Source organism: Toxotes jaculatrix, chromosome 17 (assembly GCF_017976425.1).
Source record: "Toxotes jaculatrix isolate fToxJac2 chromosome 17, fToxJac2.pri, whole genome shotgun sequence".
Classification (NCBI taxonomy): Eukaryota; Metazoa; Chordata; class Actinopteri; family Toxotidae; genus Toxotes; species Toxotes jaculatrix.
The window spans coordinates 2,479,679-2,507,275 of record NC_054410.1 but is presented as its reverse complement, the minus strand read 5'-3'; the positions used below and the strand labels follow the sequence as shown (position 1 = coordinate 2,507,275).

The 27,597-nt window shown below is 42.5% G+C and overlaps 2 protein-coding genes across 4 annotated transcripts; both read left to right on the top strand.

Annotated features, from left to right (window-relative positions):
* The first annotated feature begins 6,460 nt into the window (after positions 1-6,460).
* cdca4 (cell division cycle associated 4) lies at positions 6,461-9,072 on the top strand. The gene has a single exon (XM_041061030.1). The coding sequence runs from the start codon at positions 6,461-6,463 to the stop codon at positions 7,379-7,381; it is 921 nt and encodes a 306-aa protein (XP_040916964.1). The 3' UTR covers positions 7,382-9,072.
* A 346-nt stretch (positions 9,073-9,418) lies between these two features.
* si:dkey-177p2.6 (uncharacterized protein LOC568712 homolog) lies at positions 9,419-16,860 on the top strand. 3 transcript variants are annotated; one of them, XM_041061033.1, is made up of 2 exons: positions 9,419-9,440; positions 13,178-16,860. In XM_041061033.1, the coding sequence occupies exon 2, from the start codon at positions 13,182-13,184 to the stop codon at positions 13,974-13,976; it is 795 nt and encodes a 264-aa protein (XP_040916967.1). In that variant the 5' UTR covers positions 9,419-9,440; positions 13,178-13,181; the 3' UTR covers positions 13,977-16,860. The 3 variants fall into 3 exon arrangements, with proteins under 3 accessions (XP_040916967.1, XP_040916966.1, XP_040916965.1); XM_041061032.1 differs by lacking the exon at positions 9,419-9,440 and adding an exon at positions 11,966-12,082; XM_041061031.1 differs by lacking the exon at positions 9,419-9,440 and adding an exon at positions 11,993-12,077.
* Positions 16,861-27,597: the final 10,737 nt, after the last annotated feature.

Sequence of the window (27,597 nt, the reverse complement as noted above, 5' to 3'; positions counted from 1 at the left end):
AGTTTATGAAGTTTTTATTGAAACTGTTTTAAAGGTGTAGTAGTTGTGCTGCTGCTGAATTGAACTGCATTATACTAACGCCTTTTGTCAGAAACACCTCTTTGTATAAGGCAGGACAGTTCAACAGCAGCAAAAACTACATAATTTATTCTACAGTGGATGGAGGAAATCAAACCCCTACAAATGCTAATGTGCTCAGACTCTGGTACAACCTTGGCTAGTCTCAAACATACTTCTTTAAGATGTAAGCGGCATATTCTTTACGAAATACTACAGCCTTTATATAGAACTATTAGGGTAGGAACAGTTTTTATGGGTACCAGCTCTGGTCGGTAATAATAATACCCTGTACTGTAATACTTTATTTATAATTGTAACGAGGCAGTATTTGTAGTGGTGCTTTACAGATAAAGGGGTGCACTAATGGACATGGACATAATTGGCAGATAAGTCAATAAAGAAAATAACTGTTAGTTACACCCTTAAAATGACATGCCTCAAACATTTGCATGGCTCATGGTAATCACATTCGCTCCAGTAAACACTAACCCTCCAGCAAGCAGAATTTACATATTAGACAGTGAGCAGGAAAATGAAGGGACTGTGCTGTTTCATCCTCTCCAGTTTCAAAAAACCTATTACCTCATACTGCAGTCCACACCAAACTCTGAAGAAAATTTTGCTATCTTTACCGTCTTTATGGTGGTCACAGGTGGGAAGTCAGTGAGGGATCATGTCCATGTTACTGTATCAACACCTCCTCCTGGTGAGGGTTCCCGGAAGGGAGGTGGGATCAAGGGACACTGACCCCCCCCCCCCCCCCTCCCAGGGTCAGTGTCAAGCATAATCACTGTATCTGTGCCTAGAACACAGGAGAGTGTCCCCAGTCCTCCAACAAATTTTACAATCTGTCATTAGGTCTGTGAAATGCATCGTTAATAGGAAGGCAGATTAAACTAATTACCAAGAGTGAAAACAAAAAACCTCCATTGCAGAGGTAATAAGCATCACCAACACTGATAATTACTGATAATTACACCAATCAAATTCAGAGGGTGATATGTGCTGTAGTCATGGCATTAGAGAGAAAAAGACTGCTGAATAGCCTCTGAAGGTGGCTGCTTCAGATGGCTGTGACTAGTTCAGTTGTATAGGGTAGGGAAATTCAGGAAGAGACAAACAGGTGTATTTTGAATCCTTATTCAATTTGCAGTTCAGAAGCAATCTTTATGCAGATAGATAAATGACATCCATGTGCATTTACATTTGGTGTGTTCTCATCTCCTGTAATTTGTAATCAGTATACATATAATGCATTAAGTGTGTAGAAAATGACAGCATAAATCTCTATCTGTACATTTATCTGTAACTGACACAATAAAATCATTTCAAAATTTGGCATTGGTGAGATTATTTATTATTGTCTCAGAAGCCTTTACAATCTCTTTAACACAAAAGAAGATTCCTGAAACTAGCTGCTTAACTGAAAACAGTCTGAAATAAAGTCACTCCACTGGAAAGTTTGTTTTTTCAGTGTTTTAAGAGAGTAAGAGTTTAAGGACACAATAACAACCAGAAGGTCTCAGTCAAACAAATGACTTGATAAGTTTGGGAATTTGGTTGTTGTGTAATTGTGGTTTTATGACTGTAAACACACTGTGTGAACCACACTTACACTTGTCTGTAATAAAGTACAATCTCCACAGAACTGCGTTTAAGTACAGTACTTGAGTATTTGTACTTCGTTACTTTCACTGGGTATTTCTACTTTTACTTAGTGGCGGGAAAGTATGTACATTTGTTTAAGTACAATACAGTTTTGAGGTACTTAAAGAATTCCCATTCATTATGACTTCACACTTCTATTATTGCTTCTTTGACTTCAGTTTAAGACCTGGGTCCTTCTTCCACCACCACTAATCTTGTGTAAACTGTGATTTAAAAATGGAAGTAAATGTGAACGTGGTGTGAAGAACGCTTAACTAAAGTCACTTCTGACCTTTTAATTTCTTGTTCTTGACGCCGACCTCGGGGTTTCACTCGTTCGTCAAATTAAAGCATTAGTAGGAGAGAAGCAGGGAGAAATCATTAGAGAGGAATCCCAGGCATATGGCTGGCTTTTGTCGGCTCCCCTCCCCCTCCCTTCCTTCCCTCCTGCCGTCCGCTCCGCAGCAGCAGCAGGACAGAGGTAGTTCAGTTTTTGAAGCCGTGGCATGAATGATCTCATCTGAACCTGATCTCCGCTTTCCCTGCCGCCGATCCTATGAGCGAGACGGGAATAAAATAACACAAACACGAGGTGAGTACGGCTACCCAACCGCCCGGCGATAGTCGTTTTAACCAGGCACCCGGGCGGCGGTTTGTTGTTTTTGGGAACTTAACAGCCGAGCCGCGGCGAAAACTCTTGTTTTTGGCTAGAAAAGGAGGAAGGACCGCGGAGAATGGGTGGTGGTGGGTGGGCGCTTTTTTGGCTAATTAGCTTGCTAGCATTCTTTTTTTTTTTTGTGGTGGTGGGGGGGAGCAAGAGGAAATTGCCAAAGAAGTCCAAAGTGAAACGAATGCCAAGCGTTTTGTTGCCCCACGGAGGCATCGTTTTTCCGTTTCACTGAACATCTTTAGCCCAGTTAGCCAGCGGCAGCTCGTTAAGCAGGCTCCGTAGCATAGCTAGCCGGCTAGCTGTTAGCTACTAGCGCAAAATGGCCTCATTGTCGCTCGGTAGCTCTGATGCTGAAAAGACAAAGCATGCGGCAGTCACGGCCAGCGGCTCCAAGCCGCTCTTAAAAGCCGGCTCCACCGGCGCTAATTTGCCGGCCGGTAGTGGTTATAGTACGTTGTTGACGGGAAAACGGGGATATTGATGCTGCCGTGTTTATAAGTTTATTTATTAATTTAGTACGGCGAGCTGTGAAAGTGCTGGGTTTTCGGTGTGCAGTGGGGGATGGGTCATGCTAGGAGCCATTGACGTAAAGCGAGGCTGCATTTTGTTTGGCTTCTGGCTCCTAGCATAGAACAAGACAAGTGCTCCGTTTAGTTGTACTGTTTTGTGCCAAACGTTGTGTTTACCAGCGCTCTCTGACATAATATACTTATATATAATTGTGTAATACTAGTATCTGACTCGAGTGCTGTTCGCATAATTTCAACCAGATTCATTCTCTTTGCACTGGATTACTCATTTCCTGATATCTGCTAGACAAGTTTTTGAACACCATACATGTCAGCATTTTCTCGTTAGATCTCATGACTAAATTTACTGTTGATAGCATAACAAGAATGTGTACGGTTTACGTGCTTATGGTTTTACTATACTGGAAATGATCTAGATCTCAGTCGCCACAATCAAGTATCTGTAGCAGACAAGACGGATTATAAATCAGTAAATATTTTTAAAAGTTATCCTTACATGGGTGCATGGAATTAGACAGTAACCTCGCAATAAAGTTTATAATTTTAAAACATTTTGAAACTGTCATCAGGTGTAGTGTTTTTTTTTTGGTGTGAATGTCCTGTGTCTTATGTTATTGTTAGGTGTTCATCACTTGTGGTTTCGGGAACATGCTGGCAGTTACCATTAATTCACTGGAAAATATAGGTCTGAAACTAAAAAATATTTTCACTATTGATGAACCTGGTGATTTTTGTTTTGTTTTGTTCTTTTTTTAAATAGTCGTTATTCTATTAAATGTCAACAAACTGTGAAAAAATGAGACCAAGGTGATCACCTCAGATGTCTTGTTTTGTCCAACTCAACTACCAGTCAAACACCCAAAGATATTCAGTTTTCAACAATATAAAACAGGTACAAGCAACAAATACTCTCATTTAAGAGGCTGAAACTAGAGCATGTGTGATATTTTTTCACTATTCTTGGTAGAAAAATCAATGAATGGATTAAACGATTACTAAAATAGTTGCTGATTTTTTGTCAACGGTCTAACCGCTTCAGCCCTAGAAAAATATAAGACCATCTTGGAAAATCTGTCTGAAAGACTTGAAGTGGAAAAACACACTACACACTGTTTGTCACATTATGTATAACTTGGAATATTTGTCTGCTACAGATGCCTGATCTCAGCGATCAAGATATAAGCCATTTCCAGTCTGATCTGGGTCTTCTTTTTAACAGTAAAGAACATATGTAAAACATATATTAACCATTACTGTGCAGATTTATAGTATTTACAGTTAATTCAAATAAAATCCTTGAGATTTAACCCCAAAATGCTAAACTATTGGGTGTTCAAAAAACACATTTATCAATTCTCATGTCCAAAACTGTTTTTTTCCTGTGTATGCAGTGTGCTTTCTCTCAGGTTGTAGGTCGTCCTGGTTGTATTCCTTTTTCTATTTCAGTTTTTACACATTGTTTTTCCTTTAGGGAGATAGTGCTCTCTAGTGTGTCTCTTATTTAACAGGGGCCAGCACAAATGCACTACACGAGAAGATAACATATGTCCATAATTGTTTTCTCACTCTTTGTATTTTAGATCTCCAGGCACCTTCCTAAATGACTTTTTTCCTATTCTGTCCACTGTCAGGAAATGTTATTCTATGCAAGCGAGGACTCAAAGACCTCCAGTCTCCCAAGCCTTTCAGTGTCCATTAGATACACGTCCTTTTTTTGGTATGGATTGAAACTTCTTAAAATGTGGTGCTGATTTAGTTCACTGATCTGATTAATCAGGTGAAGACAGTAGCTGTAATTTCTTCTTTTCTTTCTCATTTTATGTCAGGTTACATGTGTGAAACAAAGCACACTAACTCCCTCCATCGACGGGTGAAGTAAAAGAGTGTATAATCGGTTCTTGAATTAGAAATCATTCATTTTTTGATTTCGCATTTGATTATTATGTTGATTAAATGTTAAAAGTATGTGGTGTTTTTGTCTTCCCAGTTTTTGGCTGTAAAATCTTGCATTACATCCCTGAGTGCACAATGTGTTAATTTTAAAATGCTATATAATTTGCACAGATTATAGGGCCTTAGTTTTGCCTGGAATCATAAGATGAAAATTTAAAGAAAAACAAATTGTGCCATCTTGGTTTGCAGATGAAATGTGACAATAACCACAGTTTCTAGAGCATTTAGTCTTATTTTTAGTCTTATTCTGGTTTCCACAGAAAAGCGGGCAGTTTTTTTTTTTCTGGTAAAATTGTTAACAACTCTTTGCTGTTTATTCCTATTCTGTAAACCCTAATACTGTGCTCTGGAGTCCAACATGTTTGAATATTATTTTCATTGTACCCTTGGTTTTTACTCTTTGTGATTGTTTTATATATAAAACATGTATCACCAATAGAAATTTGAAGCAAGTGGAGTCATTCACCCAAATGCCCTGCCCACAGGTTTTACACAGAGGAGACACAGCCGGACACTGCGCACTATTTTTCTGTCTGATGGAAAATTAAATGCCACAGGCTGCTGTTCAGAGCTCAGTCTCCTATGTACTCATCCCATTTATTTTCGGGAGTCAGAGGGCCTCTAACGTTAGCAGGGGTGTTGTTTTGTTCCTGTAAGACATCTGTGTGTTCGAAGTGGTGTGTAATAAGGAAGTTGACTCTACTTTTCTTCCTCTCCTCAGTGAAGAGAAAGTGAAAATCTTGTTCTACTAGTTTTTGAAGCGTGGCGTGTGTAGACCCGGAAACCTGATATCCCTTGTAAATATTAGTGGTTCATGGTGGTATACTGTATTGTGAATATTGTGAATGCTATTACTTTTCATATTCTTATCACTTTTACCCTTTAAAAGTACCTTATTGATTAGGATATCTTTTTGATTTTCTTGATCACAGGTGGCAGTGGGAAAGAATTTAAGTGCACTGATCATGTAACTTGAGTGCTGTTTTTGTTTTCTGACAAAGGTCTCTCTAGTCTGTGCTTACTTTGATGCAGCGTCCGTATTTAGTTGGTAACCATGCTATTTTTGGTGGCTCAGTGGTCTGTTAAAAGTGTGGTTGTTCCGCCCAGCAGGAGTCTTGCCTCAGACTGGCCTAAAATGGGCAGAAATGGTGCTGAACAAAAGCTGCTTGTCGCTCGTACAAAAGTACTTGAAGCGTTGCAGCCGGGACCAAGCTGCATTGCTATTGCCTGTGCCTCTCAACAGGAAAGGTATAGCAAACCTTAAGAAAAAAACAAGTACAACAAACAATTTACTGTTTACTGTAGTTCACAGAGAGTTTAAACCTGTAGAGCTTATGTATAAAGTCACAGCTGCTGTCCAGCAGTTTGTAGCTCTAGCTCCCTCATGACCATACACCAGCAACACACCACATAGCCTCATCACATCACACATTTGCATAATTAATTACATGGCACTTATTCTTCTCACTAGCTAGTGAAATTCAGAACATTAGGCATTTTTGTGTGTTGTCAGTGTGATAAATTTGTTGATGCTTAATTAAGTGTTGCTGTTCGGTGTCTGACTGTTTCTGTCTCCTCGCCGCCATCACAGAGAGACAACATGTTCCCGAAGGGCACTAAGCGCAAGTTCTCAGATGCCGGGGAGGAGCCGGTCTCCAGCGGCGACCAGGGCCAGGTGGCATCATCTGCAGTGGCTCGGACGCTGTCGTCCTCTTACAGCCTGCAGCGGCAGTCGCTGCTTGACATGTCGCTGATCAAGCTGCAGCTCTGCCACATGCTGGTAGAGCCCAACCTGTGCCGCTCAGTGCTCATTGCTAACACGGTGCGGCAGATCCAGGAGGAGATGACCCAGGACGGCACCTGGCAGATAATGACCCAGGCCCTGGCAGCTGCCCAGTGTCCCGCCGACCGCCTGGTAGCCACCGAGGTGCTGTGCCGGCAGACGGACGCAGCTGCTCAGGCTGGGCAGAGCCCCAAACCATTCTCAGTGGTTGGTCTGGAGGAAGGCTACCACTCTGAGGAGGTGGTGATGGAGGGGGACGTGGAGACAGAGGTCACCATGTCCACCTTGTCGCCCGTCTCCCCCCAGCTGTCCTCTGCCTCTTACCTGGCAGGACCCTTCGGAATGGGGCCCTGCTGGGAGGAGGAAGAGGAAGATGGTGAGTGCGAGGAGGATGAAGAGGAGGACAGCGAGGAGTGCGTGTCGGAGGGAGAGGAGGGAGACCGGGACCACCTGAGCGCAGACTCCAGAACGGGGGAACAGGTTTTTGGGACCTTTGAAATCAAGCACCCAGCGCCACCCCCTGACCCCGCGCTCGAGGAACTGTTTTCAGACGTGGACCCGTCCTACTATGACCTCGATACGGTGCTGACAGGCATGCAGAGCGCCCCCAAGATGGGGCCTTACGATCTGCTGGAGAGCCTTTCCTCTCATGGGCCGACGACCCTGAGCTCCAGCTCCAGCTGCAGGTCAGACCTGAACGAACTGGACCACATCATGGAGATCATTGTGGGATCCTGAAACTCAGAACATTCCTCTGGCCTGTACTGATCCCACAGACTCTTTCCAGACTATGCACAGTACACGTGCATGTTCTGTATTGTTACACATGGAAATTGTTGTAGGTTTTGGGACAATTTGGGAAATTAACGGCAAGCCAAGTAGATTTCGGGATTGGCCGTTAGAGACGTAGTTAGTCTCTTCTAACCAGCCACTAAGGCAAGTCGGCAGCTGCGGTTGGGGACCCTCATCTTTTATTCAAAAAAAATGCAATTGGCAGTTAAAGTAGTGAGGGTGAAATAAATTTGGGGATTCACAAGCCATCCTGGCCTATGGGCAAAGCAGTTAGTTTCCTACTTTGTGGATGAAATCCAAAACTGAACAATATCTGTGAGAAGGCAAAGATAATTACCTATACCATGATGCATTCTTATTTACGTACTTTCCATGTTTACGTCTGTCATTCATTCTGTCGTACTAGCTCCTTCTGGTCGTACTCTCTGCCATCTTGTCCATTTCTATTTATTGTTACATGGACTGAGGAACAATTCATCACACTACATGCATCAGAAACCAGAACAAATTGTAAATCCAAATCTATGAATCAATGCATATTTTCCTAAAGATTTGAGCAATTATGAATGGAATATATGTATATGTACGTATGTGTATATAGAAATATATTTTTTGCATTATACAGCTGGGGGATTTTGCAAGTATCATTTGATATTATTATTATTTTTTTCCCTCCCAGGCGATTTTTAAAATTTTAATGTAGCCAGACTCGAGACAGTGTCTTCCCATGGTTTGGTATAACAAGTCGACTGTAAACAGGTGTCAGGACTGGCATCGTCACACTTTATAGGCGCTGTTCCTTCATTTTCTCTAAAGCTTTACGCAGGGCAGGGAAATGACTTCCAGCCACCAACCAAACGCTGGTTGAAATTTGTCTGTTTCTGGTAAGTTTACAGGAGCCAGTGGACAAATTTAAATTTTCCCGCCCTCCTCCTTCACAGCTCTGATAACAATAATAATAGCAGCTTTTTCCTGAAGCATTTGGAGAAACCCCGGGGTGATAACTGCATCAAGAAGCCATATTTCTTTCTCTCATTTGTTAGAACTACAAATGAAGAATTCTCTGTGTTAACCCATCTAATTTATTGTTGTTTTATTTATTGTATTTATTATATCTAGGTACAGACATGCCATATTGACTTCATTGGCCCGATGAAATTATATTTATCCAAATTTTGCCCTCTGTTTGAATGCAGTACCTATTTATTCCTCACATTTTTTTTTAATTATTATTAGTAATAATAATAACAACCGGGTTACTATTCAAATCACTATGCAGCTCTGTCATACGTGTTTCAAAATGATTGTATACGACTCAAATGTCCTTTAATTCCTTTATGCAAACAGTTGCCTTTCTCCTAAAGATGTGGAAAATCAAATGCATTTTCAAAATTGTTCCTTATCATGGTGATGAAGAGATTAACTCAGGCAAACAAAATGTATTGACTAAAATACAGTATTACGACACGCTTAATACCTTACCGCAACACTCCTGAAGGATGTCACTCTGGTTTGAATGGGAGCTAGAACTTCAAAGACTAATTACCGTTGTAAAATGTATGCATTTTTTTATATTAAGGAAAAAAAACATTGTAGCATCTTTGTAAATATTTTTTATAATAAAAGGTGCAACTATTGATTGTGTGGCTTGAATCACTTATTTTACTTTTAGGTTTTTTAATGTTTAATTTTGCCGCTGTTATCACAGAAAGTTATCGACATCTGGATCTGCATGAGCTTTAAGAGCTTGGCTGCTAATACACAGGATATTTCTTTTCATCCGTAATGAAAAGACCAAACACAGTCAGTTCTCCTCACTACTGTGTCCTCACTCTGTCTGTAGCACCCAGGCCTGTTCATTGCTGCTGAAGACAAATCTACATCTACAGCTGAGCATTCAGCGCCAACTTCTACCATTCGACAGTTATCAGCCGGAAAAATCTAAATTGGAGAGATGCGACAGCCGCTGGTAAAGCGTGCAAAAACATGTCCTCCGAACAAGCAGGTAAGTCCTGAAGGTGTTTGGTGCCTTGCTTTGCTACAGTAACGGCTACAGATTTGCTGTTGTGCTAATGTAAAAGTGCTGGAAATGAATAAGACGTGACCCAGATGCAGTGGGACCTTTGTCCTCACGTGGTCCTCACATGCTGATGTTGGACCGTGAGACTCTGCATTAGATATGCAAAGATGCAGAGTTGACAATGGACTCAGCAGAACAGGACCATTGTCTGTTTGCAGCTACATGCACACAACTAACCTGTTCACATGGAAGCACACAGAACCCATTTTAAACTTCCTATTAATAATGAATGCCACTATTCAGTCAGCTGAAGAGAGACTTTTCATCTTCTCAGACGTGTCGCATTTACATAAAACTTTCACAAAGTCTGGTCTGAAACCGTCAAAAGGTATTTGTGCGTAAAATTGAAGCTTACTCTGCATGTTGGCCTGCCGCCTAGTCCCGGTTAGCCTGTAGTTAAAGATTAATGGCCTCTTGGTGAGTCAGCAAAAAGGCAGCCTGAGGAAAAAACGAGTCATCAGAGAAAGAGGCCGTAGTGTCTTAAAAAGCAGCAACGGAGAAAACACAATAAATGTGATGTGCAGGAAATCCGTGCAGTGTCTCAGAGACGCACCAGAAATACAAAGTTTACACCGTGTGATGTCTGGGAGGTAATCTACTCTGACTCCAGTATATGTTATACTCATTATACACGCGCTATCTGCTGTCAGAGCACGCCACGGCCTTTAAAAACGTGAATGAGTTCAGGGTTAATGAGTACTAACAGGTCACTAGTCTCATGCTGCCTTCAGGTGCTTGTCGTTATCTTGAGGTCTGAAGCCAAGACAACCATTTGTCACGTTCACATAAAATAGTTTGGTTGGAAATAATAAAATAGATGCCATAGTTAGTTAAATTCTGATTAACTGCTTTAAATAAACTAACATAAAACCACAACTTACAGCCAAATGTGTCACTTATTTTTCAGCTAATCTCTTAAACATATTTGCTCTTTTTCCGCAGCATGCTCAAACGTAATGATAATACTTACTAGATCTTGTAGTTTCGTGTTTTTGATCTTTTGGCACTGGTATGAAATTTAAGGAGCTCACACAGGCACAGCAGCATTTAGGCTTTTAAGGTGGATTTTAGTGACCGTGCAGCTCTGTCACGAAAACCCCACAAGGTGCAGATCAGCTGACAGCGCTGAATGTTTGGTTTCTGTTCAGAAAAAGAGGAAAGAAGAAGTTTAAGTGTGGCTGTGACAGGTTGACGAGGAAAAGGCGGAAAAACGTGAATGGAGAGTTTCCTTATTTGGTGTTTGCCTTCTCGACTTTCCGGTCCCGTCCACCCCCTTCCCTTCAGAGTCATCTGCCCCTTTAAAGCGATGCGTTCAGGTGCTCACGGCAACTTTATAGGTCTTCTAGATATTTCTAACACTGAACTATTTGTTTGGTAACGTTTTAACACCAAAAGACTTTTGAAACACACGAGAGTTTCCACATATTCCACCTGGACCTCCTCTAATATTCAAACTGAACTGATAATCTGACAACTTTTTCAGCTACATGGCACCAGAACATAAAAGAAATCCTGTTTTATGGTTAAGGAACATGATACTTTAAAAAGAGTGACAGCACAGACAAAAAACTGATCACAATCCCAGTGATGCTCTGCCTACACTACATTTTCTTATCACTGGGCAGCATTTTTTTTGTCTCATATCAACACACCTGGGATTGGTAGTCTGGCAGTGGTGCTATATTGCAGTATTTACTGAGTCAGGTACAGAAATCAGGTTATAAAACACGATGAACTGTTAAAGATTAAACTACACAGTATTTAAAGTGGTCAAAAGCAGCTCCACCTTAACGAAAGAAGTGCTGCCTACACAGTTTCAGTTTTAAACAGTCTTTTAGTTTTTACACTAAACGTTTTGCATTTTACATCTTCCTACTTTTAAACACACACATTTATAGCTTATAATGGTAAATCTGAGGGGTCATCTTATGAGTAATAAGGCAGGAATGAGGGGGAAAAAAAACTTCATTTCTAACACTAATTTACAACAAATGAACTCAACATCTCGCAACTAGATTTTGACCCTTTAAAAGACCAGGACCGTGAGATGGACCCACCGTAGTTAGTACTGTACACCAATGGTGCATATTTCAAACAAAATTACGATTAATCCAATTACGTAGACCCATCTGATATGGAGTAAACGTGTGGTTATTGGGGTCCCTGGAGATCTGGGGGTAGCTGCCCCCTTTGCCCGGTTGGTAATCCAGCTTTGGCTACGAACGAACGCAAATTTTCCCGATCACGTGTGCTCCCGGAAAGGCTCGTGGTTTTTACGAGCCGCGCCTGAACGCAGCGGCAGCTCGCCGTCGGAACAAACGGCCGCACATTCGCTGCCCCGTGAGTGGCGGAGGCGGAGGCTTGATCAGCGGGCGAGTCTACCAATCAGAGGCGGCCCTGAGCTCCGGAGCTCCCCACCCCCCCGCCCCTCCCGCCGCTGTGGACGGACCGACTGTACATTCCTCATATTCCTGGGCTCGAGCGCAGAGGAACGCGGCGACGACGCGACACGAGCCGAAAACACGACGGATTTCTACACCTCATGACACTTTCCAAGGCCACGTAAGGTTGTTCTTTAACCTCCTTCAGTTATTATCTTTGAATTTCCTCAAGTTTTCCCCTTAAACTTGGTTTAAACGGGGCTCGTCTTTTCCTCCTGAAGTCCGGGGACCGTTAAAGGGGGTTAGGGGCTGTTCTGGGGCGACCTCGGCAAAATAAGTGAGACAGAGTGAAATTATTCTCTTTTTTTTTACGAGTTTAAAGGGAGAAATTTGCAGGAATAAGTTCTTTACTCAAAGGTTTTATTTTCCTAATGTATTAAATCAGACCGAGCAGCTGTAATGCCCTCAGATGGGGTCAAACTCTCTTTAAATGGGGTTTCGTGTGGACCCATTTCTTATAAGGAAAGCATCAGAGAGACAGTGATCTGTAGGTAACTAACCCATGCCTGTATGGATGAGTAAAGTCTTTCAGCCTGCAGGGGTGTCTAACAGTGACTCATAACAGCTGAAATGTTCACTTGTCAAACGTCTAAAATGGAAAAACTCACACATCTACCCCGTGAACTTGGTTACAGCTTATTTTTGTATTTGTCTGCAGCTGTTTTCTTTTATTTCAGTGCTTCTTTTTTTTGTGGGGGTCTTGAACTGAAAGCGAATAGTAGCCATGTTTGCAAGGTTGGTGCTCTTACATAAACTGGATGCAAGCTTTACTACATGGCAGCGCAGCCTGATGTGAGCCCACATGTGTCTCAGTGTTCCCAAAGAATCCATCACCTGGTCAAAGTTTGTTTCTCATTTATCAGAGCAAATTACAGGGGTTTGTGTCTGTAAGAGCTGAAATGATTAGTCAGTTAATCGATTAACTGACCTACAGAACGATCTGTAATATAGTTAATTGTTTAAAAGTGAAAAAGTAAGTTGATAAGTTTGGGTGGACTGATTGTTTGATAATAGGCAGTAAAATATCTCAAGTTTGTCTTAAACTGTTAATGACACCACTTAAGATGATTTTACAATCTAATTAAACTGATATTTTGCCAAATACTTGGGGTATTTTTCCATGAAAGTAAATATATTCATATTAACTGTATTATTGTATTGTCTTCAAAATGCATATTGGTCACACATTCTAACTGGTGAACTCTTTATCCGTTGATCAAGGTCGATGTTGGGTCGTGGCGTGAAGCGAAAGTGGAGCTGCTTGGAGGAGCTGGAGGGCGAGGTGGTCCCCGCCGCTGTGACGGAGGAAAAGGAACAGGATGGGGAGGAGGACAGGGAGGACGAGGGCGGGGTCCTCGTGGGTCCGTCCAAATCGGAAATGAGCCACCTGCAGCAGCGTCAGCTGGTGCTCGGCCTCTGCCTGGAGAAGCTCCAGCGCTACCAGGCCGGGATGGAGCTCAGCCTTCGACGCTCCGTGCTGCTCGTCAACACTCTCAGGCAGATCCAGGAGGACATGCGGAGCGACGGGGTGGGAACCAGCAGCCCGGACGTACTCCTCAACGGCGTCCACCCTGACTCCTGTCTTCTCAGGGACGACTTCAGGGAGGACATGCCGGTTACGTGCCCCGGGTGTGCGGAGGGCGATGGGGACAATCTGTCTCTGTCTCCACCGCTGTCCCCTGAATTTCCCTCTCAGGAGGAAAACGGCTCGCCCGACCAGCAGAAATCACTGTCCGCTGCCACGATCAGTGCTTTTAGTGATGCAGTAAATGCCATGGGCTACCTCAGCGACCTCGCCATGGACGACATCTTTGAGGACATTGACACATCAATGTACGAGACTTCAGAGCTGCCCTCTGCCTGGGCGTCGGGCTCTCTGTGGCCCGTCAGCGTGTCTCTCTGGGCGGATGAGGACGTGAAAGTGCGCTCTTCCAGCCACGGCTCACCTGGGAGCCTTCAGTCGTGTCTGATGGACCTGAACGAGCTGGACCACATCATGGAGATTCTAGTAAAGTGCTGATCACCAAGACAGACTCATGAACATTTACTGTTCTTGGTTGATCAAGGATTTGGAATCTGATCGCAGCTGCTCTGAGGACTGAGGACGCTGGGAGGGGAGACGGGGAACAAAGACTGATTTGAGGGTCGATGAGCTTTTACGTGACCTTGTTGCTTTTACGTGATATTTTAAGGCTCCATCTGACATTTCGGTTGAAAATCCGAGACTTCAGCTACTTTTAGGTAGAATAAAACACTAATTCTTATGCATGTGCCTCATTCATAAGGAACCATCAGGCGACTTGATTTATGTCTCGTTATATTAGAAAAACATCCACTTTAAAACACTTTTACACTGTTTATTTTTTTTTTTTGGTCATCACTCAGAAAGCAGTCGGCCAATTTAACAGTTTAGTTGATTTACAGAAATTTAATCAGCAACAATTTTGATAATTAATTAGCTAAGTCATCCGTCAAGCAAAAATGCTAAATTTAGCCTCTCACAAGATATTTTTATGAGCCAAATGATTAATCAGTGATTTAAGGAAGTAATTAGCAGATTAATCAGTGAAAATTTTAAAATTAAACTGCAGCTTTACAGCAATCGGGTAACTTTCCACGGTGGCTGAGGCATGTCTATACAAAGTCGGTGCACCAAAGGAATACTGCAACACTTGTGAGGGAAGTGTTGTAAGAGACACGACTGGACGTCACAGCTTGGTGCCATGTTACAGTGTAAGAGTGTCTAAGGTGGATTTTCCCTCCTTCAGTAAAACTAGATTCAGGTGGAGCCTTAAGTTTCTCAAGCGCTGACGCCATTTTTCTGTCTTGTTTCGTCAAGTTTGGGTAAAAGCAGCAGAAACAGCAGCTCAGGAAGAAGGAACCTGAGCTGCCGTGGGCTGTGCGTCACCCGGGCTGTTATATCAGACCTGGGTTGATTATTAATTGAAATCCCTTCAATTACTTAAGAGGGTGTGCTTCAGCCAGCCAGGAGGGCAAAGGCCTGGGTTTCCCTTCAGTACTGGGACTGAATGCTTTTTATTGCAGCGTCTTTAAATCTGAAACGGACATCAGCCAAAGACTCCTGGTGGCTGCGGTCGTCCAGCAGTCAGAGGATGAACCGTCTGCATCTGTTCGGCTGGTGAAACAGAGAACGTGGCCTCTGAATTTATTTGGGGATTTACCAGCCAAAGAAGTAAGCTCCCAATCCCCGGAGATGAACGCCACGCCAGTCACGTCGTGTCACGAGAGGCGGGAAAATGGGACGACATCTCGGTTTGACAGAGGAAGGGTAAAATGTTTAACTCGTTGGAATGCCTTCATCTAATATTATTCTTATTTATGAATGAAAAATCAACCACAAACTGCAGCAGATATTACTTGTGCTTTGTATGTAGAGTCTATTATCGGGTGTGAGTGTAACTTGTGATTTCGATCTTCCACGGCTGCCATGTCCACTGCTTTTCTTTTTTCTTTTTCCTCGGCCCTCTTGTTCCATTTGTGACGCCAAACGGGACAAACTGTCGGAGCCTGTACAAGAATTCTACTCGTCCTTTCACCATGAGGATGACGTGAACGGTTATTCCTCGTCGGCAGCTCGTATTTTACGGTAAATCCAACGTGACATGAACGCAGCATAGAACATGTACTTTAAACAGTAATGTAATCCCAGTCTGGTTCTGACCGAAGTCAACAGTCAGGACAACTTTGCCATGTCTCAGAATTGTAAATGACAACAGAAGCCTATGTATTTTTATGGCCTTGATGGTGTGAATTTTTATTAGAAATGTTGGGAGTTGTTTTTTTGTTTTTTAAAAACAGTTTTATATGTGTTTCTACCTGAAACTCCAATCTCCTGTCCAGTAGAAGAGATACAGTGAGTCGAAGGTCGCGATGAATCAGATGCTTGACCTTCGCTTTCTGTGGTTTACTCCTGTTCTACCTCCTGATGTCTGTCTGTTGTCAGTCAACCTGGACACTCCTGTTTTACACCATGAGCCATAGACCAATCTGTTACTGATAGAAACAGTTTGGTGTTGTTTATTTCACTGTTTGATCTCGGCTGAAAATCCAGCGCTGCCCTGTCAGGCCAAAGTAATCCGTCCTCATCTTCATCTCTGGTCTCATGTCGACGACGTGCCTTACTACCGAACCTAATGTTCGTTCGGGTTGGGGTGTTTGTGGCCGTGGAGCTCGAGCTTCATTGATAAAAACCTAAGAACCGTGATGGGGTGTTACGTAAAGCACTCAGAGCCAGAACCATCATCGTTCCTTCCCTCTTCTTGGCCTCAGTGAGCACCACTGGCGTATGAGCTTAACGTATCCTGACAGGCTGAGAGTGAACTAGCTGAGGGAGGAGGTGGCAGCAAAGGCCAGGAGGGAAAAATAAGAGGAGGAGGAGGAGGAGGACGTGGAGGAGGGGTGGGAGGAGGAGGAGGAGGAGGGGTGGGAGGAAGCAGCTTGCGTCACTCGTTCAGTAGGAGGGGTTTAGAGCTTGTTTTGCTCAGACTCAGACCACGGACCAATCACATGAGATGTACGAAGAGCGCACTGCTGCTTCAACAACAACTTGTTTTTGCTCCTAATGGTTCTGCACAGACATACAGTGGGAATGCGTTGGATTTCAGCCTGTGAAATAAACCACTTCTCTGTTTTTTTGTTTTTTTTTTGTCTCTTACGTAATCTATCAGACAGGACTGAATATAATGAGCAGAAAGCTGCAGTGTTATTTATAATTGTATGAAAGTACAGAGTGTCAGCAGGGTCTATGAAGCACAAGCTGTATGTTGTTGACGCTGATTATGGTATAAATGTAACTGAAGGATGAGTTTGCTGGGTAATAAGATGATAATTAATAATGTAATGTATTTTTTGTGGAATATTTTATAGATTTTATTCAATAATACATAAAAAAAAAAAAACTTCATTGTGTGAGTTTTTATTCCTTGGACAAACTATAGAACAAGCCTGATTACGCAACATCACCCTGGACTGTTTGTTTGATTGTTGTTCTTGTTTTTTGGGTCAAAGACTCAAATTATATCCAGATTACAAAAAAACGGACCAAGAAACAAATAACTGCACAGTCATTTCTGCCAGCCTCTCAAACAAAAACGTGCCTTACTGCACGCCAGCCATGCATACACAATGAGGTATTAGTCAATACAGGACCGACTGCATGTGGTTTATGGTCGGGCTCTGTTTTTTTTCGATTCAATGGACTTTTATGCCCTGAGTGTTGCTTCCCAGGCAAACAGTCCTTTCAGGTTTCAGAAAAATCCTGCCTTCCTCTCAGGGCTTAACCCCAATCTGAATTTAAAACATATACACCCAACAGGGTGTGAGTGGCAGAGCTTGTCACAAACAACACACAACCTGGGAGTCTCAGCTCAGGGCAACAGAGTACCCTCTCCATTTATTCCATGCTGGAGTGACCGAGCCACCAAATGGAAGCTGATACTGCCCTCTGGTGGCCGTCTGAAAGAAAAGCGAGTGCGTGCCGAAGGTGAGCATGACAGTGCAAATTCAAACGGCGCGTATGTTCGGAGGTGTTTGTTGGTGCTGTTGTCTGGTGTTTCTGCAGCTTCAACACTAGCAGCTGGTGTCAGATGCAGGGAACCTGATCCCTGCGCAGAGCCTGCCCCTGTGCCTTTCAGTAAAATAAGAACCAGAGGTTCTCACAGTGGGTAACAGGGTTCCTCGGAGACTCACTTGGTTCACTGGAAACTATGCCAGTCATGGAAAGTATTGAGCGAGAAGCCTAATCTCACGTTTCACCTTCACCTCTGCTGCACACTCATCCGCAGTACTACTACAAGTCCATAAAACCTTTACATGAAAAACACTCCAAGGTCGTACTTATCAGTCAAATGTATTACACATGCACATTATCAAATTACTGATATATTAACATGGAAGCAGAATTTAGAAGATGCACATTTTAGTCGTTTAAACTCTAGAAGTGTAGCGACCTGCATTCAGAAATCATGATCCTGAGAGTGATCCAGTCACTCGTGCTGTGAGATCAGTGCAGTCAGAGAAAAGCTCGCACAGAAAAGTCTCATACAACAAAAAAAGAATCAAATACTTTTACTCAAACTTGGACTTTTTCTTAGCTACCTCCCACCTGTCAACTCTACTTAAACAGCAACAACAAACAGCTTCCCACAGGGCTGCTTCAGATGAAATCTAATTAAATGTGGCTCCATGAAGCCTGAATGGTGCCTTTTACTATTTATTCATGTGTTTACATCTTAGTTAATTTGACAGGGACTGTGCAGATAAACATTGTTCTACGCATTAAACCGAAGATTATTTACAGCCTCTGTCCCCTGGTTAGGCTTTAAATTTAGGGATTAATCAGCTAAACATACAGATAAAACACGTTTTTCACTGTTCTGCAGCAAACATTGATGTTACTGCCGTGTCACTTTTTGTTTTTACTGCATTTCACCCTTCTCTCAGTGCATCTGTGGGTCTGATTTCACTCCAGAGAATGAGACAGAAGCAGAGTTTAGTAGATGTTGTTGGTCAGAGAGGAATTCAGGGAGTGGCCACACATGAGGAGGAGCAACACGTGCCCTACTGCACACTATCTATCTATCTATCTATCTATCTGCACATTAGTCATGGTGAGATGGTGAAGCTGGTGCGGTGACAGTAAAAATGTGCTGCGGTGTGTCAGTCTGGGTTTAATGTTTCTCTGCAGGCAGACATCAGACTGCTGCGGCGCAGTAAAGCCTTTGGCTTTGGCTCAGAAAGCCTCCGTCTACCGGGCTGACTCAGCACACACTCACAGAACAAACAGCCTCTGCTGCTGCAAAACAATGGGACGGACCGACTGGACGGATGGATGGAAGGGCAGACAGAGCCGGCAGCACTGATCGAGTTGCTGTGTGCAACATGAAAAGCACATTTTAATTAGCTCTGATGCTGGGCATGGCCTGTTCTCTACTCACAAGACTCAAAACCTAAAGGGTAGATTCACATTTAAGACACAGCTGAGGTACTTTAACGAGCTGCTAACTAAAAACCTTTCATTGTTCTGGCTGTGATGTAGAGTTCCAGCACCTCATGTTGATCTAAAAATGCTAAAAATCATCAGCAGAAGAACTGGTCTTTAAAGCCCCTCAGGCTGTAAAGACAACCCACGTGCACGGGCTGGCGTTTTTAAACAATGTATTCCACTAATGGTTTTATGTTAAGGCTGCAACTAACAACTATTCTTATTACTGATTATTTTTTCAATAGAAAATACTGAATGTGTCCAAGTAGCTTGGCTTGTCCAATCAACAGCCCCAAACCCCCAAATTACGGATTCAGTGTCACATAAAACCAAAAGACACACAAACAGCAAATTATGGAGCTGGAACTATTTTTGCTTGAAAAGTCTTTAAATAATTAATCAATTATCAAATGGATTTAGAGATAAAAGATGAATCAAAACCGTCAAACAGCAGAGAAAAGGTGCAGGTTAAACCGGGGCTCAGCCAGAGAAGGAAACAACACAAAGAGGGGAATAAAGAAATGGCTGAAATCTTGTGACTGAGAAACGTCTCAGCTTCTCTCCTGATGAAGACGATGTGGGAATGTGTCTGACAAGTTCCATGACCCTGAGGAACAAATTCCTTTTTGTTTGTTTATCTGTATGTGATTTACAGGGAGCTCCAGACACCGTGAAGATACAAGCGAAAGTCCGAGATGTGACCCGAACACCAGCGTTCACCCGCGCTCCTGCAGACATGGATTTGATCCGGCATCATTCATTCTTCACGGGTAAACAAATTTACTGCTGGTATGTTGTTGTTTTTTATTTTTTTCCTGACCGGACCCACTGACTGACTGTAAGAGACAGACGGACAGACGGACAGAGCAGATTCGTGGTAAGACGTTCTTAGAAAGACCACGTGGACTCGCTAATTGAGAGAGGAAATTAGGGGAAGTTAGTGACCAGGTCGTTTCAGAGCAGTCACTCCAAAACCTTCGGCTCTCACTGAATCCAAACTGGTGCTTATCTGAATCTACACACTGAAACTGGAAAATTGTGCATGTAATCGCATTTCATTGAACAGATTCAGATTTAGAAGTTTAGTTTAGTTTAGAAGTGACTATTTTAGCAACACAAAAATATGCCATGACAATTTTTTATTTTATCTTCAACATTATTACCGTCTTCGTATCAGAGGCGGAAAATAACTACATTCATTTTGAGGTAAAAAAAAACCACTACAACACCAAACACTGCGCGCAGACCTACAACAATGCATCTGTAATAATAATAATTACTATTGTCCTGGAATTTAATATCAAACTGATTATCAAAATAAGTACTTTTACTTGTGTGCTTATACAGTACTTGAACAAATTTTTTGAAGTGGGACTCTTACTTCTTATTGTTCTTTTTTACTTAAGTTAAACATCTGGATATTTTTCCCACAACTGAGGAATAAAAGCTGATATTAAGCAAAGGTCTTTTGAGGCGAGTGACCACATGAACTCTAAACTACTATAAACTAAACTACTAGCTGTGGTTTATATAAAGCTCCAACTAACAAGATTTTCTTTATTGACTAATCTATCAAATATGCAAGTAATCAATTAATCATTTTGTTTATAAAATGTCAGCAAGTATTAAAAAACTTCGATATATAAGCCGATCTCCACAAATTGCTTGTTTTGTCCAACCAAGAGTCCACGACACTGCCGATGCCAGAAACCACCTACAGCCCTGGAACAAGAACGACACTGTACCACATGGCCGCGCTGCCTGCACGGTTCAATCTAATTTTCTCCCAAATGAAATATAAATGTGGGTAATTAAAGGCAGAGTAGAAACTATTAGTCACGTCTGCCACTGGTCGCATGTAGATGAGACGCATGCATGTGGCAGATGCGATTTCACCAGCATGCATGGAAGTCCATCATGTGGTCATCACATGAGAGAGGGGCAGATTTTTGACTTGTATGCTGTAATTACAGTGATTGCAGATATAAGCTATAGGCCTTTCAGTCGAGCGTTTCATTTCAACTCAATTCAGTCTCATTTACCCCTGTAAGGGCAACTGAACGTAGCAGATTGCAACACTATAGATGCTATTCTCACACACACACACACACACACACACACACACACACACACACACACACACACACACACACACACACACACACACACACACACACACACACACACACACACACACAGGCAGCGGTCAAACTGTGACAAAGCATGTGAGTGTTTGTTGATGATAAAGGACAATGTCTTGAACTGTGCGACACTTTTATCTGATGATGGAAAAGTTAAGGGATCATCAGATTCATTGTGAGGGGAACATTAATGCCTGTGCCACAATGCATGACCAAGAGAGAAAAGTCACTTCATTCATCATCTGGGAACCATGAATTTCTAAACTTATTTAACATATTTCATGTAAATCCATCTCATGCCTGTTTAGATATTTTCTCTCTGGACCAGAGCAGTGGACTGACTGAGCCCATCATGACAGCAGGTCCAGTGTCGTGGTACAATTACACATTTGTCTGAAAAGCATTTCTATCTAATTTTTTAAAAACATTTGTGCACATTAAAACGTCACATTTAAATAATTTCAATAAAAACGGAACTGATTTGTTTGGGACTGATTCTGAGAGGAGCAACCAGGTTTTCAGATGCAGGAAGCCTGTGTGTCTGATCCTCGAACAAAGACCGGACTAAACACTGATGCACAGACGCTGACAGAGCTGAGAAACGGAACATGTAACTTTACCTGCATATGCAGAGACTTGAACCAGGAACTTTCCAGACTCCAGTCCACTTCTGGATGATGAGAAAAGCTGAAAAAAAAAAAAACATGAGGGAAAATACAGTCAGTACATAAAATTACACATTAAATATTATAGAATCTGCAATGAACCACAATTCAGTTACAGCAAATATAGAAGTGAACTCACAGTGAAACAACACATGGCCTCTAACTATTAATTATTTCCATATTCAGTAGTGTTATTGTTGTCAGTGCACTGTCCACATTCGACTGTCTGTGAGCAGCAATATGAACAAAGCCACATGATAAACATTTACAGTGAGTAATAAGTTAAATAAAACAAGGAACCTCAGGACACATCACGACCACAATTAATATTAATTATGATGCCGGGAATAAATACCATAAACAAATGAGAGCATTGGTATTTTATGCTTGTGGTGTGTGTGCTGCTTTTCCAACACATTCCAACACACACACACTTGCAAAGAGTAACCATGACCTTTAATACGACCTTGTGTCCCACACACTTAATTCTCCCTTTATGTAAAATGTTATTTGCTACCAAGGAGAAAATAACGAGCGCTTTAAACGTATTTGTTTTTGAGAGTGGTGCTGACTGGATGCTACCATTTCCTCACTGAGTTCACAGGGAGGAGCTACAGTTATAGAGTAATGAAAACACTGCAGACAGTTTTACTAATGGTATCACAGGGCGTCCTTGTGGTCTAAGGGTTTACGATACTGACCACGTAATCACAAAGTCCCTGGTTCAAGTCGGGCTGAAGACCTCTGGTACATGTCAGTCCCTCTTTCTCCCCATATTTCTTGTCACTTCTCCATGTCAGCTACTAAAAAAACCCCCTTCTTGATCACTGAACATAAAACCAATGGAGAGAATACGGGGATGGAGAGTACACTGAGTTCACAGCACTGAAACTGTCGTCCCTGGAGTCAGGGTAACGAAAAACAAACGATCAGAGAACTTTCCAGTTCTAAAAAGGGCTTTTCGACACAGGATTAGCAGGTTGGTGATCAGCTTCTGTATTTGTGACTGTATTTGTGACTGTTTAATACTTATGCAACCCAGGGGAGGTTATTTTGTTTGGTCCCAAACACCTCAGAAACAGTTTATCTAATCATATAGTTACTCTGGATGGCATTAATTTAGCCTCCAGTACGACTGTGAGGAACCTTGGAGTTATTTTTGATCAGGATCTGTCCTTTAACTCACACATAAAACAAGTCTCTAGGACCGCCTTCTTTCACCTGCGCAATATCAGTAAGATTAGGAACATTCTGTCGCAGAGTGATGCTGAAAAATTAGTCCATGCTTTTGTTACTTCTAGGCTGGACTACTGTAATTCCCTATTATCAGGATGTCCAGTTAACTCTCTAAAAAGCATCCAGCTGATCCAAAATGCTGCAGCGAGAGTACTGACTGGAATTAGCAAGAGAGATCACATTACTCCTGTACTAACTTCTCTTCATTGGCTTCCTGTAAAATCCAGAATTGATTTTAAAATCCTTCTCCTTACATATAAGGCCCTCAATGGCCAGGCTCCTTCATATCTCAAAGAGCTGATAGTACCATATCATCCTAACAGATTGCTTCGTTCCCAGAATGCAGGTTTGCTTATGGTTCCCAAAATCTCTAAAAGTAGAATGGGAGGCCGAGCCTTTAGCTATCAGGCCCCTCTCCTATGGAACCAACTGCCAGTTTGGGTTCGGGAAGCAGACACCCTCTCTAATTTTAAAACGAAGCTTAAAACCTTCTTGTTTGATAAAGCTTATAATTAGTTGTAGTTACAGTCCTAGTTATTTATTAAACTTATAGTTAGTCACAATTATCTCTATAGACACTGTTACAGTTAAGGATATAGCCCTTAGTAGGGCTGGCTCAGGCAACTGAATCATCCCCTAGTTATGCTGCTATAGGCCTAGGCTGCTGGGGGACATCCCATGATTTACTGCGCACTTCTTCTTCTTTCTCTTTCTCTCCTCAGACCCACTCTCAAATTTATTAGCCTTTATTACATGTCATTAACTCTGTGTCCTCTCTGTCCCGTAGTCCTGTGCTTGTTTCTCTCTGGTCTCTCTTTCTCTGTACCTTTCTGCAGGTGTCTCTGGCTCCGGAGCTGCTTGTCCTATGGTCCTGGCTCCACCCACCTGCTGCTGTTTATTGTTTACAATGATCTATTTCTAACATGTTTAATGTTCCGTTCTGCTACAGATAAATATTTGATTAATATTCTTTGCAAACTGTAATGTAAATAATTACCAGTCATGACAGCTTTTTGCCTCCGTGCTCTGTTTCATAATTCTAATCTGCTGAGCACACATTATCCAATAACTGTTCACTAACTGTAATGTAAATACTGACCCACATTGTCTGTATTATGCTGCATGTCTTTCTCCCCCTCTCCTCCATTCCTAGCTGTCCTATCTTCCTCCTTTTCCTCCTTTCACCCAGCCCGGCCATCGGCAGGAGGGTCCCCCATCTGAGCCAGGTTCTGCTCAAGGTTTCTTCCTGTTAAAAGGGAGTTTTCCTTGCCACTGTCGCCTTAAGTGCTTGCTCTGGGGTCAGGCTCTGGGTCTCTGTAAAGCGCTTTGAGACAATTTTGATTGTGGAAGGCGCTATATAAATAAAATTGAATTGAATTGAATTGAATTGAAACACGCAGCCCACCCTGAAGTCGACCTGTATGTCTGCTCAAATGTCCCAGACTCTGAATTAAAATCAGTGTGACTTTGGCAGAGCCGATGAATCACCTACAGTCTCATCCACGCACATTCTCACAGAAACCTCGAGCATAAAGATCTGACAAAGAATTTACAGTATGAAGTCTGTGTATGTGTCTGCATGCGTGTTCTGTGTGTGAGGGTGTGTGTCCTTGTGTGCGAGTGTGTATTATAAGGCCTCAGCACCATGTGATGCTGGGTCGTCTTTGGATTCATCAGGCTGGCTTTTCACGCGGTGTCGTGAGGAACGCAGAACGCATCAGGTTGGATTTCCCTGGGAACTGAAGTGCACTCAAACTTCTCACCGAGTCGCACAACTTTCCCGACATTTTCACAGCAGGTTCACTGCGACAAATCCATCAGCGCCGCTTCAATCCATGCAAAAATAACACGTTTAAACTGCCGCAACCAAAACAGGAAACGCTGATGCTGTTCTCCTGTTCACGATGCTCAAATCAGCCTCATGTAGCCGCACATCTAATGGTGAAAGTCAGTTATGTTATGAATGCAAATAGTTAATTTGCTTTGTACTTTGTTTGTAGATCTTGAGGACGTTCTCTCTCAGAACCGAAGACGCCTCTTGGATCAGAGGTGAAATGTCGTCCAGACCTACAACCAAGTCCATTTGTCCTTGATTCAGGACCCAGTGTGACTGCAGCATATTTTAGTACCAGGTTTCACAGTCGTATCGACAGCAGTGTGCAAACGTTTGTGAAGCCCTGGGCAGATGACATATTCTGCTGATTTCTGAAGTGAAAGCAGCAAACAGACATTAAAATTTAAACCTTTCTACAAATGTTAAAGCACAGTTACTTTTTGTGAAGGACTCTGACTCTTTAGTGCTTATGTCCACGTCTTTCTGTCTTCTGGCATTTTCATGTCACATGTTTTCTGATAAATGCTTCAAAAATCTAATCTAACACATACATGGTCAGAAAATGAACAAAAAGCGTTTGGCAAAGACAAAAGCAGCTGTTCTGCTTGTGGTGAATATTTTTTTCTCCCTCTCTCCGGCTAGAAATTGATTTAGGTTCGGAAATGTTTTTTTGAACTTGAGCCAAAACTAAATGCTGTGTCACTTCGGCTGCTCATAGCCAAGAGGAAAATAAAAGAAGAAAGAAAGAAAAGATGTAAAGAGATGATCTCATCCGTCTGGATTAGCTCTGACTTTAAAGCAGAGTGGGAGAAAGAACACTTGTAATATCACAGATGGGTTGTTTAAAGGCAGAAAAGGGAGCAGGTACAGAAGCTTCATCATTAAATTAGTTTAACTGAAGCGTGACTGTGGTGTATAATAGGACAAAATAACTGCAATTACTCGCTCGCATTTGAATAAAGGCTCATTTAGTTTTATCAGATTGAATCGCTGCATAACTGGGAAGTAACCACACACCAGAGGAGCAGAGTTTGAGAATGTGACTAAAAATATTTGTCCTGATACCTGATAATATTATTTTTCCCTGCTGTGGTCGACACGCCCGTCCTGGATACTAAACACTGGAAGTATGATTTGGTAATACTGCTGCACTGCTGTGCTTTTATGTTTGCTTTGTTGTTGCCTTCCAGTCACTTTGTACAGACGTGTAAACACATCATTTGCACAGAGCAGGAAAAAAAACACAAACACGTGTCTGAGACAGGTCCGGACAACATGAGCTACCTGATACCTGCACTTCCTGTCACCACAGTGCTGCCTTGCATTTCTGTGGTATCGATCTGAGTGCTCGGCCCAGCGTGGCTAATGCACCGCTAGCTTCACTCTCAGGTCCAAATATCACTTAGCACTGACGATCAAACCCTGGAGCGCCCAGAGAAGACGAGAGTGCAGCGGTGATTCCCTCAGATTTGTGGGATACTGGCCAGTGGGCAGGTAAAAAGCCCAAATTGATTTTCAAATAAAATCTGAAGCTGATGTGCGCAAGAAAAATTTGAGGCATGCCATCCTGTGAAGCACCACCTGGGTAGATACAGTGTTAGCGTTAATAACCTCCTCCTTAGGGAGCCCCTTTTTGGACCGAGACCATGTCTTAATTGCCCAGTTTTAAAAAGCTCTTAACCTGTGTCTCCTCCTTCAGACGTAAATCACTTAAACCACTAAGACGTCACATGTTCAGTCTGATTGAGGGAAAGCAAAACTCGACCTGCTGTACTTGGGTTTACCATCACAAAATCACAAAACTAAAGATTATTTCCATTGTCAATCAATCTGCCATTTATTTTCCTGATTAATCGTTTGGTAATACCTATCACAGTTTCCCAAAGTCCATAGGAGACGTCTTCAAATGTCTTCTCTTGTCAAATCAACAGCACAAAACCTATAAATATTCAGTTTGCAGTAACGCAGAACAGAGAAGCGAATCCTAATATTACACTCACAGAATGTTTGAAATTTAAAACTAATGATTAAAAAGGTTAATCGATGAACACAATTGCTTTTTAATTTTCTGCAGATCGATAAAGCGATCAATCGGCTAATCATTGCAGCTCCACTTGTAGTTAACTTTTCTATCTGCTTGTCCAAACTTTGCGAGCCTGCGGCCTCTCAGGCCATCGTCACGTCATCGCGTGTCTGAACTCTTACATGTGCCGTTCTGTCTTTCCCAGCTGAAATCTTCTTCATCTTGCCTTCCTGTCCACAATGAGGGGTTTTAAACTATGTGTACACAGCGTCAAATTGAGTTATGGCCCACTGTCAATAAACTGCCCCCCCCCACCCACCTCCCCTCACTGCTGGAGCCAGAAGCTGACATCGTGATTGTCCTTGTCCGATTAGGCCGATCAATGAGACTGAACAGAGGAGAGAGGAAGAAGAGGAGGAGGAGGAGTAGAAGGAGAACTCAGGGATGTGTCTGTGTGTGTTGGAGTTGGGGGGGGGGGGGGGGGGGGAGCAGCTCCTCCCATAATTAAGTTAGTGTGCTGCACTGGAGGTCCATGTTTACAGGGCAGGCGAGGGAGTTTCCTTCACTCGGTGGACAGCTCTGAGTGCAGAGAAGGCAGCAGCGAGCTCTCACTCTCTACTCTGGTTATTTCTGCAACTCATCCATCGCTGTGACTGGCTGACCTGCACACACAGGCTGATCCAGGACAAGACCGAAGGGGGGGGGTGAGCAGCAGCAACACCCGCCTAACCCTCCACCG

Excerpts from the sequence above, each read along its gene's own strand:
- cdca4 (XM_041061030.1), top strand. The coding sequence starts at position 6,461 with ATGTTCCCGAAGGGCACTAAGCGCAAGTTCTCAGATGCCGGGGAGGAG.
- si:dkey-177p2.6 (XM_041061031.1), top strand. The coding sequence starts at position 12,058 with ATGACACTTTCCAAGGCCAC. Across the intron at positions 12,078-13,177 it reads ATGACACTTTCCAAGGCCAC|GTCGATGTTGGGTCGTGGCG; the intron begins GTAAGGTTGTTC and ends CCGTTGATCAAG.